Genomic DNA, 14,655 nt, shown 5'->3' on the forward strand with positions numbered 1-14,655 from the left:
TACTCTTTTGTTGGTTTTACTTGTGTGTTTGCCAATCGCTCTATATCAGTGCCTAAGTTTTATGGCCAAGGACGTGCCATTAAGCCGCGGAAGTTCACTCCGTCTATTCCAATTACGAAAAGTGTAAAGAGGAGGCGTTAGTTGGATATTCTGAAGAAATATTTTTCTGTCCATATCTGCAGCTTGCAGCGCTTAGGTAATACAACAGAGGGCGTAAGAATACGGACACCCAAAGTCAGGCCACCGGCGTCAAAAATCACTGCCGTCATTACGTGGTAGCCAAGGCGGGCCATTTTCAGCGAACACACGCTGAAAATGGAAGTGGGGCGTGAAATCAGTTCACTGTGGTTTTCGAGATTCTAGTTGCAACTTTGATGGAGCCTTAATATAAATGTTTCCAAGTTTGCTTAATACGAAAGCCCGCATTTCAAGTTCTCTCATTTCACATTGTCCCAGGTTGCCAAAACAGTGCTGATGCGGAGCTTAAACCCTTTCTAGTCGGCAGCAGTCAACTACGTCCCAAGTAGCACAGGTAATCGGTCCAATATCGGAAAGAGGTGGTTTCACTCTGGTGTTTTGTAGGACCAGTTTTGCCAATGCATTGCCAATATTGGGCCAATTATCTGCGCTGCTTGAGATTGCCTGGAAGAAGTACATAAAAGGAAACAGACATCGAAAGAACGAACTGTCTTCACCGTCATCTTGATAGTCACGTGCGTACCTAATCGACTTTTTAAAAACTAGAGTTCCACGCAGCATAAATGAAAGTCGCCGCTCAATAAAGTGACTGACATGACACACTATTTCGAGATGAGGCTGCATGCACTTCACTGTTACTGCAAAAAACGGAGCGAAATAAAGGCTAACGTGGTCAGTTCCGCCTGTCGTTTTCCACTCTTGAAGAACCGCAAGACTAGTCCAAAGGACCCAGAACAAGAACTAGAAGAGCCAGACGTTTTAGGACCTTTACGCCGCGTTTATCAGCTGCAAACGTGCTCAGATGGCGAATGAAGAGAGTCTCGGCGGGCTGCAGATACAAATTACGAAGAAAAAGGAAATGGCTGGCCAAGTTAAGGCAGCACGGGTGAAAGAAGTCGCCCTATTTCGAGCCACTCTGTCCCCTAGACAGTCGAGTCAGTCGTGCGACGTCTTGGCAGTTCTTCGCTCCCTACGCGCGGTCAACCACACACATCAAGAGGGCAAGTCTTCGGGCCTCATATAAATCCCCATTGCGGTAACGGACAGCTCGAAGGCTGCCGTGAGGCTGGCGCGTTTAAGCGGGACGGTTGACTCGCTTGTCAGTTTAGCAGCCACAGGCTCGTCCACTGGGACGTACAGCTAGGGGCGCGCTGTCACCGTTCGTCTACAGCCTTTTCCAGGTTTGTTTGTGTTCATTGCTGCGTATTTGTTCCGTTCTGGGGGGAGGGAGGTCGCACATTGTCGCCAAGCCGGCATCGCGGAAGTGGACACAAGGAAACGCCTCCTGTATATGAATCGGTGGCACCTGAGTGGGAACCGAGGCATCCGCTTCTGGCTCTTTCGAAGTTTGTTTCTTTTTCCTTTTTCGGTTCCTTTTTTCACCGTGGGCTTAACTTTCCTTTCTTCGCGTGGCTCAGCGAAGCTGACTTCCTGGGTGGTTCGGTCACAGAGCGAACTCGTGTGAGGACGTCGCTTGCCGCGCAGTTTTGCAGCTGCAATATAGGACTGCGTTCCGTTTGGGGACAAGCTGTCTGCTGTGCATCCTAACTTTGGTGGCCACTGAACGCTGGTGTCTTTGCTATTGCGGGCTTTTAGCTTGTTGTGCATGTTCGGGTGTTCTTGTATCCGGAATGGAGCTTTTGGAGATGTTACATATTACGGCTGGAAAACTCCTCTAGGCTGCTTCGAAAGTTTGTATCCATGTCTCCTTTTCCATACCCAACTATGTCACGCGCGGTGTATTTGGGATGCGAAATTTCATGCTTAGCTCTGCAGAAGTACGCAATTCTAATGCGAAGGCGTTAATAGCCCCATGACGAGAAAAGCCAGCGGCGTGTGTGTGTGTATATATACGCATAAATGGTATAGAAAATCACAAAGATGGCAAGACAAATAGGGTGACGTCATCAAGCGGCCCTATTACGCACACAACAAGCCGAACACCGCCACTTCGGACAATCTTACACATGTCGTTCGTGCGTATATAATTGTCACTTGCCGACCTCAATGTGACGCCAGTCTTCCCTACATTCGTACTAAAATTGTGATAGTCGTTTGTCGTACAGCGTGCCGTGTGGTGTCATACGCGTGTGTGTGTGTGGGTGGTGTCATACGATGCACCCAGGGGCAGTAATGCTTTCGTATTATCACATGCAGTCTTAAATGTCTTTCCCGGATTTTTTCAGTGCTTTCTGAAATATTTTGTTCTTGCGTGGTCGGCCTGCTGTTCTTTCCCGTACATATTTTTATTGCACTTTCTTAAGGCACAAACAAATACAAATCCCCAATTGCAGATATTCATTCTTTTCTTTCTCTTTATTGCAGCCGTTACCGTGCGGTACCTCACAAAGCGGTATATAGGAGAGTACAGCTCAAGCAAAGGTAAGCACTTCATTTGTCTCGCTAAGCCATCATTTCACTGATTGCCTGCGGAGCGACAATTTCGTCTATTTCTCCGCCTGGCAAGGATGCACGATAGGAATAACCGACAAAGCTTGCTACGGCTATGCTAATGGTGTTGCTCCGGCCATATGATACCTGTAATTTCTCCGTTTGTTTCGACCTCTTTGATCTCTCTTCGCCTGACTGGATCTTTATGAACAACGGTTTAGGTGGTGTGGCTGAGCACAAATGCGTACAACGAAACAAGTTTGTGTTTACTAATGACAAGCATGTGCCATTCTTGGGGTTCAGATACACTCGATGTCAGGAATAAGGCTAACAAAGGACATCTAAGATCCTTTAAGCTCGGTTATTGGTATCGCTAGTCGGATTACATTTGTATACTATAAACTTTTACATTGAAACGGATGAGCCAAGTTAAGTGAGGCATCACTAAGTACGCAGAAGCTGGTAACGCCGCCATAGGTTTAGAACAGCTGGTGCAGTATTTTATAGCTACATTGTCGAGAACGCAATGAGGCGTTATGCTGAACAGTTATTTTCTAACCAGTCAAGTGATTATACCTGCTTATGATTTGCTTTTTTTTTTTTTTTACAGATATGCTGTACCGGCACAACGTCACGTTCGACAACGTGGCGACAGACGTCGAAATACTGGACTCGTCTTGTTGCATGGTAGGTGCGCACCAGGCTGTCTTTTTCTTCGAGAAAATGGTTTTATGCCATTTTTCTTAATTTACTCAGGCATTCCACGTGAGGTCGGCTTCGGTGATTGGTTGAACATTTGATAGTTCGGAACTGCCTCCATCGCAGATTAGCAGCATGCAGCAGATTGCGCGAATATGCGCACATGTGTGACAAACCTTTCTGGCATTGATTATCAGGCCATGAGACGACGGCTTAAAGATGGTGACTGGATGGTGGTACGAGGCATGTTTATGATCCATCGGCATACTGTGGCACACAAAATGAGGGCAGTCAGTCTGGTTTGGTTTGGTTTATGGGGTTTAACGTCCCAAAGCGACGAAGGCTATGAGAGACGCCGTAGTGGAGGGCTCCGGAAATTTCGGCCACCTAGGGTTCTTTAACGTGCACTGACATCGAACAGTACACGGGCCTCTAGAATTTCTCCTCCAAAGCAATTCTAGCCACTGCGGCCGGGATCGAACCCGCGTCTTTTTGGTCAGCAGCCGAGTACCATAACCGCTGAGCCACCGCGGCGGCCGAGGGCAGCCAGTCTGTAAGTGAGTCTGTATGCGTAAGCTTCCAAATTAGATGCGATATTGCCTAGCTGATACTAAGGCCGCTTGCAGTAATTTAGGGCAGAATTTTACCATAAAAGAACCTGACCATTTCGGGACCAAGGGCGCCCTGTTGCCCCCTCGTTGATAACGATGCCTTCCTACTCAACCCCTAAAACAGCTTTATTGGCTCCCAGAGGGTGCCAACAGGGACTACCGCTCAATGTTATGGTTATTAGAAAGTCAACTTTCGAATCCATGAACCATTCATGCTGGCATTAAACCACTGGGCTGATCAACAGACTGACGTAGGCTTGAGGCTACGTTATGGCGGCTGCATTCCTGTGAAGCTAAGATGCGGCGACTCATTTGCATTGTCCGACGACAGTGCGCGTTCCTATGTGGCTGAAGCTAACCTTGAGCCCTCCGTCAGAATGCTTGTTATAGCGCATGCGGAGTTTCTAGACCGCAAGCCTCAGATAACACACCATATCGTAAGTCGACGGATCAGCCTGCTCAGTGCAGCTGACCGGACGATGATGATGTCCTCAGGCTTAATTATCACGCCACTCAAGAAAGAAAAAGCCTTGTGTGCCTTAGCGTTAAATACACTTATTACCATTACAAATCGTTAATCTTTCAGTCGCAAGAAGTAACCTGCTTAAGTGGACGTCTTTCGCTAGCGATACCTTTGTGTTGCTGAAACGTTGCTGCTAAGCTAGTTAGTTGGTACTGAATGCCAAGACTCATGCAAGTGCGATGCAAAATAAACAAGCAAAGAACTTGAACAGCCGCTAAATTTTGAAAGTCAGCGCCAGTTTCTTCGAACCCTTCTTGTCTGCGTACTTTGTTTGGTGCTAAGATGTCTTAGGGGTGCGTCGTTTATGCAGACGGCGTAACTCCAGTTCTCCGCAGTTGAAATCTTTTTGCCGTTGAGCTTCATACAACGTGCTGTTTGCGAACATAATTCCGCCTCATTTGTAATTTGTCCTTTTACTTTTCTCTTACCTCGTCACGTGTGTTTCTTCAAACCTCAAGCGCAAAACATTTCAACTGGAATGACATATGAAGTAGACCACTAAGTAATCTTTCGTGGCCTTAGCTAATAAAAATTACGACATTCTTCCTTTCCACCGCGACCGCAGGTGACGGGCTGCCTCTATGACCACATAACGTGGGCCGACGCCTTCGTGCTGGTGTACAGTATCTGCGAGCGTTCCAGCTTCGACCACGCGCGGGCCCTACTGGAGACCCTGGTCGCAGTTCGGGGTGCCCGCTCGGCTCCCATGATCCTTCTGGGCAACAAGCGTGACCTGGAACATTGTCGCCAAGTTGGTGTGGACGACGGCCACGAGGCGTCTCTGCACTTCCACTGCCAGTTCTACGAGGTGTCAGCCGCCGAAAACTACGTCGGTGTGTCGCTTGCCTTCCAGAGCCTCATCCGTGAGACGCGAGCGCTGCAGGCGCTCAGGACTCTCCCCATACGCCGCAAGGCTGGCGCCGCCATGACCGTGTCCAAGATGATTGGCATCGTGTTTGGAAAGTCGCACAAGTCCAATCGTAACGGCAAGAAGAGGCCATCTCTGTCCATCTGAGGGCACTGACGCATCGGAAATGACTGGTGGTGTGTCGTGCTACAGCTAGGGTTGTGTCGTACTACCCTGTGCACGTCTATGCTGTTCTCGAAGTGGTGTGCGGTACAGTGTGCCAGTGACGTCTGAATGTGGTGCAAATGCTGGGATACAACGTGCTGAACCATAGCTCGTATGGAACGACTGAGTGAACGTTTAAAAGTGTCTATTTGTGTAAATCCGGGAAGCTGACTCTCACCAGTCGTTACTGACTGCCTGTTGTGTTAGGCACCAAGACGCACATGTGTGGATGCGTTGCTTGAAATTTGGTGATACAGTTACTCGCGCAGTTATCTGTGCCCTGCTTCAATGAGCTGTGCTTACTTGTTTTCGCCAAGAGGAATACCTACCGTTGTGACCACAGCTGACTTAATCATCCCGTCTACGCATGTGAACTGGCGTTCGTCACTGTTTCCAGTGTGAGGGACTGCAGGGCTCTGAAGACAATAATCAGCAAACAAAGTGACTGCATGTGCTCACACTTTTCACTATAGACTGTCTAAATGTGGGCTATGTGCTTCACATATCGGTGTGTTCGAGACTTTCGACGAGTGGTAGTGCTCTTTTCTATGTTCAGTTACGAAGGTCGCGTCTTTGTTTACTGCATTTGGTACAATGTGATTTCGTGATGAGAGTTGTGCTTTTCTTGCCTCAAGAAGAACAGTGACCCGAGTACAGGTTTTGGTGCGTGTATTTTGCCCATTTCTTTAAACCGTTTTACAGTCTGTGCACTGGATCCTTGGGAATGAAGTGGTGCTGGATGACGTGCAGCATTGTGAACCACAGAGGCGAAATTCTCTCAGTCGTCAAAGCGTTGACCGACATCTAACTGAATGCTTTCTTTTCGGCATGTTGGCTTGGAATAGCCATTTTTTAAAATCATTATATCGGCACACTCGTTTTTTTAAGTGAGGATTAGCGTGTCACAATCTTTCTGGCCGACGAGGGTATGCTTATTTTCCTTGACAAAACGTCAAACATGTCTGTATTATTCTGTTTCTTTTTGTAGAGATGGCTCTTTAACGGCAATCGTGATTAACTGCTGTGCATGAGCGCAAATAAGGCTTGTGAACACGCGTTACTGTGATAGGTACGTTTATGGTAAAGCTAATGCTAAAGAAGATAACAGCCCTGTTTGAAGACCTAAAGAGTGAAATAGACCTGGAACGTCACACGCTGATGTGAATGCGCCTTTAATGCTCTCTCTGCATACACATATATATTCCCACATGTTTGTTTGTTTGTTTGTTTGTTTATGGGGTTTAACGTCCCAAAGCGACTAAGGCTCTGAGAGACGCCGTAGTGGAGGGCTCCGGAAATTTCGACCACCTGGGGTTCATTAACGTGCACTGACATCGCACAGTACACGGGCCTCGAATTTCTCCTCCAAAGAAATTCAACCGCCGCGGCCGGGATCGAACCCGCGTCTTTCGGGACAGCAGCCGAGCACCATAGCCACTGAGGCACCGCGGCGGCTATATTCCTACATGTATACGCGCGTTTCCTCACCAACGCGTACCATTTTTGGGGTGCGATACTATGCTGAACCGTTTTGCAAAAGTCGTGCCAAACTGCAGAGGATTTATCGTTCTGATGACCAAGTTCTCCTTAGGTGGTAAGTGACAGAATGCAATGAGTCGACAATTTTTTTACGTCGTTAGGCAGAAAAAAACCAGTCTGGGCTTAACAGTGAGGTTAACGCTGCCATTTGCGTAAACTTAAATATCTTACCCAAGAATACAAGGCTGTCTATCTTTGTGGATGCACATTCCTCCCGAGAGTGTTACTGTCGTTTTCTACTACCACGGCATTCATCGAATCATTCATTTATTTGATGGTGTGATCTCAGACAGACATTTGCGGTGTCAGTACCGAAGCGGCACTGCGGCCTTTTCAGTGCTGCGCATGCAGGCACTTATTTTTGTTTTCTTTTGTACATGTTGCTTTGTTCGAGGAGCAAGAGCATGTTCAAGGATACCGTGGTCATTGTAAGCGCATGCGGGAAATATAAGTGCCAAAATGACGCACCCGCTGCTGTGTGATTAGATGACGAAGTTAAGACTGCAGAGGTTTTGCTTCACAGGGTTCTTTCTTTTCATAACAGGCGCATAGAAAGTGCCACCCGCTCTTGTCACACCTATGCAATAGAATATTTTGTGTTCATATCTCGCGAATGTGTTACGATTTTTTGTCCAGTTATGAAATGTATGTGTATTTATGAAGATGAAACCTCCAAGCAGGTGTTTTATAATAAAATGTCACATGAATTCCTTTTGCTGCCAAATTTGCAACCTCTGTTGTGTGCCACTCTTCGTCTGGTGGGCTTGTATCATGACACAGGGGGCAATCATGACACAGGCAATGCACTCGACTTTTGGATGTTGTGCAAATTCTACTCTTTGAAAGGCGTAACCAGAGGGAAGGCTGCGCTGTTGGAGATTCTAAAGCTGTTTCAGAGCTCAGAAATTCAAGCCTTCAGTAATGAGATCGGTGAATTTACGTTTCTGAATAAGCTATGTATTTTGTGCTAGGACGGCCGTCCATATACTTCGAATTCAACATAAGAATTCCAAACTCGGCGCTCAGAAGGACTGCCATTGTAGCCCATCTGTGCTCACTTGGCTTTTGGGGGAGGGATAGGGAATGCGTCTTGCGAGACACAGACTAAGTAAGTGCCAGCATAATCACCATCACCACCATCACCCAGCAATGGTGGTAATGTTAGTTCTCGTAGCTGCAATTCTAGTGATCCTCCCTGACGTCGGTGTCGGCCAGCGAATCATTTCGTGGGCTGCCGCCACTCGAGCGTATTCTGGACCAACGCGTTGTTGGACAAGACATGTCACCAGTTTTCTACTGCGCTTTTTCTCAGCCCGTTCTACTCTTTGGGATTGAAGAGATTGAACGTTGGGGCTCGTGGAATGCGCAATTGTTTAGGAGTGCCCGCGCTGCAAAGACACAGATTAAGCTCAATAGGGGACATAAGGAGGCACAGTCACTAGCACTCTTATCCTCTTATCTAGTTCATTTTCATTTTCTCGTGATCTTCATTAGCATCAATAGTCGAGTTACTTGTGATCCTCATATTAGGTTTCAGATGCCTGCTAAAGTGCTCCACGGAGTATGTCGCTACAAACCGGTAATATGCTAAGCACTCATGGAAACTATACACATTCCACGCTGCAAGACGGAATGGGGCTCCCTGAGTTTCGACTGGAGCACCTATGAGACTTCTCTAACACTCCAGTGACAGATAGATAGTTCGCACACACTAATTACACCATTGAATGCCAAGAAATATGGAGGAGCTTCACGGAGGATCCTGCACGAAACTCAAATCATGAGGACCATATAGCACGAGCGCATTGTAAAAAAGACTGCTCGCGTATACAAACGCTTGCAATGGTTCCGGCCGCCCTGGGTAGGCAGCACACAGAACGCTTACAGAATAGTTGGGAACTCCAGGATCAGCATACCATTGCGTGCACACGAAGAAGCGATGAAGACGCTAAGCCTTGAAGTAACCTGGACTGGTAGCTTGCATTGAGACCCTGAGAACCGATGAAGACCCTTTTAAGTTTCTCCGGAACAGAACCTTGCATGCTCCCTGTGAAAATAATGTGAGCGTCCAATTTGGATGTGAGGGTGTTACACCTGATTCTCATGGTCTTTATGTCTCGTAGTATACTAGGCATAATACCAGGCAATTATGTACAGGTACTATCTGAAAAGCGCCTCCTGCCCTACGGCTGCAACCCGCAATTGGAATTGTCGCGCCCCTTTGGGATGGCGTGGAAACGATGCTTTAACAACCATAGCTCTGTATATGAGGCTTTGTGGAAAAATGCTTCATTCGCGTAGTATATCGCCCCCCAAAACTCTTACATTTCTACTTTCGCAAACGCGAGTGTTATTGAGCACCACAATTATTTCTTTTTATTCTGTTACCACTACAAGTGAATATAAAAAGACGCATTGTAGAGGAAGGAAGGTTGCTTTCCTTTCAATAGCAGTCATTAGAAAAACCAAAATTTACATTTACAAAGGTCGATGGTGGGCGTTAGATTGAGTGACGAATTTATTGCAGAGAGGACTTAGGAGACTATTCCACAAGTCCCCGTGGCCCTGTTTTAAAAGCATGAACTGGTGACACTATAAACACAGCCTAATACCATAGAAGAATATTAAAAGCAATATTTTAGCAAAACCCAGACGGGACAAGATAAGCGCATTTACCATTTTTTATTATATTGTCTTCTGTTTCGGTTCATTCTAAAAGGAACAGCGCAGAAGTACCCCAGCCCGTTCGTCCAGTTTTCCATCGTTTATTCTGCTGTTTGTGATCCACAGACTGCCCAAGAACCCATCTTGAACTATAAGCGTTCGCGGTTTCAAACAACATCACAACAAACGGTTTATTTAATCCGAGATGCCTTTGAGCAATTTATGACGCTTCTGTGGTGACCCGAACGCTTGTCAGGCACAGAAACGTTTTACACCAGTGCGCAGTTTCGTTTCAATGCGCTAGGCGCTCAAGAAAGTATGCTTAATCAGAATGCAAAATAGTGTCCATCCGTGATCACTGGTCATATAAGCAATTGCCCCAAAAGCACACCCTAAATATCACAGTCTTGGAGGAAAGGAATGAGGCCGCACCTAAAGTACACGTCACAAGTGTCGTTTTCAGAGAGACGTGGAATGTTAGCTGCAGAAGCAGCAAACGCTGCAATACATTACTTCGGAGAAGTAAATGACCGTGTCCCGCTGAGAAACCTGTGTAATTGCGCACTGGAAACCCGTTCAAATAATCGGCTGGTCTGAGCCCGTCACAGCGGGTGAACAGCGAGGTGAATTCGGAGGAGAGCGAGTGGATGGGAATCTTTTCCTCTCATTAAGAGCTCATTTATCACTAAAGTATGAATAGCCAACTCATTACCTCCCGGAGCGGTGCAATCTCAAGGTGCCTTAATTACCACCGCGTTGTAATTCATACGAACTCAATTCGAGTTCCATCCCAGCTGGCACTGAGCAGAGAAAGGTTTTCGGAATAAATGGCCGTAGAGAGGCTCGCGAAAAAGCAGGAGCAATTCTTTGACCGTGTACCAGAAGAGACTACGTATGCGTTTGGATCTCCTCGAATACTTGCAAACGGGAAATTGGTTGCTGATGCAGGCACAATCAAGGAGAAGCTCCTGGTCTTTTTCTAACCCTTTTCAATACAGCCAGCAAAGAGGCAACGAATGTTGTGATTGCGGTTGTAATTGCATTCGTGGCTCATCAATATCAAGGAAAGTGATTGCACGCAGAACGAGCGCTTCAGAAACAAATAGGTCTTTTGGCCGCACCCGAGTAACTCCATCCCAATTCCGCTTTCTTGGAGCTTTTCCGCTCATCATGGAGCTCTTCCTATTTTCGATTCATGTTCCTTACATCAAATGCGAGTGCCTTTGGTTTGGAATATTTATTAAATGTCACGCAACTCGACGATAAGTTCAAATCAGTCATTTGTTGCCCTGTCAAAAAAAATGGCTGAGGCTTAGCTAAGGTTAAGCCTAGTCAGATGCGAAGCATATTTATGGCTAGGCTTGGTAATACATGGCTTTCCTTGGTTGACGTTCATCCCGCTCTTCATCGGTCTCTGTGGCACGCTGAAGCTTTCGCTTCTCGTTCAAGTCAGCCCTGCTTCTAGGCGGCATCCCAACACCTGGCCGCCTCGTAAGTGCCCGGAGAGCGAGGCAAGCTCAGCTTTATACCGCTGCTGTAGCGTCACGTGGTCAGCCGCCGCGCCTCTGATGTGGAGCCTCCACCGCCGCGGCCGACCGCGCGAGCCGGCAGCCCATCTCTCCTCTGCTGTGACGTCATGTTGTCACGTGGTGTCACGTGGTAACGCTAAAGGTCAATGGTAGCTCCACCGCCGCGCTCGACGAGCTGTAGTGTAGCTCTAGTAATATGCTTCGCATAAAAAAAAAGCTGTGCTCCAATGGTTCTCAAATCTGTTTTTCGGGATGTCCGAAATCGCGCACCCTTGAAAGAATTTATGGTTTGTAGTTTTATTGTATAGCTAGTCATCTCACATACAAGGCAGGTTGCCGCAAAAATATGAATGGCCAGTTGTAATGAATCCATGAGCTTACACACCAGACTGATCAGGCCACTCATTAGTTGTAGAAACGGACGCAATGATGGCGTACGGTTACCCTCTGATACTCTCCTAATGAGCTGATTCGTTGCTGGCATCCATCGTGGATGCTCCCACAAAGGTCACTAATTACGCACGCATAAACGGACAGACTGCCGGAAGGTCGCTTGAATGTTTGATGCATGGGCAGTTAAGCTACGTTTTAATTTCGGTATAATTCCAGCCGGGTGGATGATGACCAACGCAGCTGCTTTGAATCTTCAGGATGACGCATCACTTGCCGGTACTTGCATGCACGGATCTCCAGTTAATTCAGTGTAGGGCCATGCTGGGCTCTTATAATAATTGCTATAACCTAAGGATATATGAAATAAGTACAAGAACCTGTTATTAAAAAGGTAAGTTATTAAAAAGGTAAATGATTGATCGATCTCCAGAGAATTATTCTGAGCTCCTGGCTAGACGATGGATTGTTCGTATTAAAAAACGCTTAAGTATGCAAAGAACTGCTGGGTCACGCTATGATTTTTGCCTTCTTTTTTTGGTTTTCACGTTAGTTGCCATGTCGAAGCTATTCAGCAGACACCAACTAACCAAAAGCTTTAATTTATGTTTACGAAGAGGAGCTATTTTACGACACGTCTATTTAATTTAGTTAGGAACAGCCAAAGGTAGGCGACTGGGATAGTTGGTACTCTATCTTGAAAATTTATAGTGCGAATAATATGCACGAAACGCAAAGGATGGAGAAACGCAGCGTTGAGTTACAACTGACATTTATTGAAAAACTTTTCACATATCTATAATCCGAAAATAACATGTCAGTAGAAATACAGAAACATAATCTTAACTACATTCGTAAGATCTCTTATTCCTTGTCTGGCATGAAAGGGGTGCTCACGCAAGCGTCTATCTCATCATTTGCCACCTCACCTGACTCCATTATCTCCCTCTCAGGAGCGTTTTTAAGCTTGGGTACAATCCCGTACTTTTAAAACGAACAGCACTGGTTCTGTCTTGCAGCAGACGCAGCATATGGCTGAAAAAGCGTAAATATATGCTAAAAGGCTGAACTAGTAATAAGGCAAGCGATATGTCCAGACTGGGTGAAGACGTCTAGAAAGCTATAACCACTGCCTCGTTAGCGAGGACAGCACTGAAGTGAAATTGGAGGCATCCTTGCTATCAGTGCTTGTTTCCAAGTCAATTAGGGACCTTTCGCGAATGAACGCAAGTTACGTCGTGAGAAATGAGGTAATAAAATTCTGGCAACGTGAAGGAAGCTGTTGAAATAAAATAAGCGGCTGTATTATGTAAATAAGTTGTGCATTCATATCTCAGACCTTTATCACAAGGAGCACCCTTGCAAAAGGCACGCCTTTCAATGTCAAATTGATTAATACTGAATGTATTTGCCTTTGATTAACACTGAATGAGTACTGAACATCACCATATGAGTGCATTTTTAACTCATTGCTCTGTAAATATATAGTCACCAGAAAGAGAAGCTTTTAAGTGAAATTTTAATGTATTTCTAAGGCCATGGTGATTAAGTATAAGTGGGAACCTCACCGTAGCTTTTTCCGCGTGAAATTGTCTACAGCCATTATCACCATCGAAAAGCAGAAAGATGTGCGCTGATAGTCACAATCTGCTTGCACTGCAAAAGAAGCCACAGGTGGTGTCAGGAAACACGGAGCCTCAATCACAAAGCTACTCGTGTGTTAGAAATGCACCTGATTGTGAAGCGCTTAGTTCTATTGCAAGTCGGTGCTATTACGATTTTCCTAGTAACAGACGCGTAACGGGCCCAAATCGATTTTAGGTGAAGACTTAAAAAAATTATTTTAGCATCTATTGGCTGACCTCAGTTGTAGGTTCAACTTTTGCGCCAGATGGTGAGCAGAGAATTGAAGAAATAGGTGTGCCTTGGTGTGGTGTGTAAAACAGACCATAATTAGATTTCACAGCTAGATCAGGTGAACCTCCAAAGGAAAAGTCGCAACGGGCAACACAAAGCCGAAAAAAGCTGGTTCCCTTCATGAGACGATGACGAACTGTGTTTGTGGAGTGCAGGCACATGGTTTAATTTTAGTGAAGCAACAACAATTGCGACACAAAGATTACGACACGTGAATCTGACGAATGGCCAGTATGAAAATGTGTTCTACTTGAATTGTCACTCAAGAAAGTTTCGTAAACAATCCAGTTGCCTTCATAAAGTGGCATTCAGTGACCATGGAATACATTCTGTGCGCTCGGTCAGTATTCACATCAATACATTCACTAGGAATGCATTTCCTGCGCTGTCTGCCCGACTGGCGACATAAGCATGCATCGCATCGTAATTAAATGTGATGAGCCAGTTTTCGGCTGTGATATATTCTTATGCGAGAAACATTAAGCCTGGCTAACATTTGTCGTGGGGCTTTGCTGCAACGGCTGTGGCCGCTGTTGATGGCAAAAAAAAAAAACAAATACTAAGTTCGGGCAGAATAAAAGGAATAAAAAATAAAATACCTCTGCCCATGCCACAGAGTACAAGGGGTTTAAACTAATGGAAAGAAAATTATGGTTATTGCTCCTGCCTTATCGAGTCGAATTACATAAGATATAAAGATATAAATATATAAAGTTATATAGACTCCGTAATTACATCACATGGGTAGCCAAATGTCATCGCTGACAGCGTCCGCACTGCTTTATGGTTTATATTATAAACAAACGAATTATTTGGAACACTCTCTGTATAATCCTACACATGTTGGGCTGCATATATTAGGCTTCTTTTAATGGCCCCTTAAATGCATGTATACAGGCCATAGGCTAGTCCTTGGTTGGAAACCGACTGCCCGGTTTCCAACACAACTCCCACGTTGGCCCTACGTAGGAAGCCGTTGTAGAGCCCACAACCGCCCCCAACTAAGCCTCTGTTCGGGCAACAAAAGGAGCTTACACCCGAAAACCACCGTGCACAAATTTGATTAGTGCCTGTGGTTGCGTTCACTGAGCTGTTATAAAATGGTGACGACCAATTTTGTAG

The 14,655-nt window shown here is 45.9% G+C and overlaps 1 protein-coding gene across 1 annotated transcript in view; it reads left to right on the forward strand.

Annotated features, from left to right (window-relative positions):
- The window catches only part of LOC149330269 (ras-related and estrogen-regulated growth inhibitor-like protein A), a 45,651-nt gene extending 37,911 nt beyond the window's left edge, over nucleotides 1–7,740 (forward strand). Inside the window, exons 2-4 of the mRNA XM_089559794.1 lie at nucleotides 2,524–2,580; nucleotides 3,200–3,276; nucleotides 4,988–7,740. Of these exons, the coding sequence (XP_089415920.1) occupies nucleotides 2,524–2,580; nucleotides 3,200–3,276; nucleotides 4,988–5,437 (584 nt within the window). The 3' untranslated portion in view covers nucleotides 5,438–7,740. The remainder of the gene's footprint in view (nucleotides 1–2,523; nucleotides 2,581–3,199; nucleotides 3,277–4,987) is intronic.
- The last annotated feature ends 6,915 nt before the right edge of the window (nucleotides 7,741–14,655 follow it).

The sequence above is a fragment of the Amblyomma mixtum genome, chromosome 9 (genome assembly GCF_055824585.1).
Source record: "Amblyomma mixtum isolate Tamu chromosome 9, ASM5582458v1, whole genome shotgun sequence".
NCBI classification, from domain to species: domain Eukaryota; kingdom Metazoa; phylum Arthropoda; class Arachnida; order Ixodida; family Ixodidae; genus Amblyomma; species Amblyomma mixtum.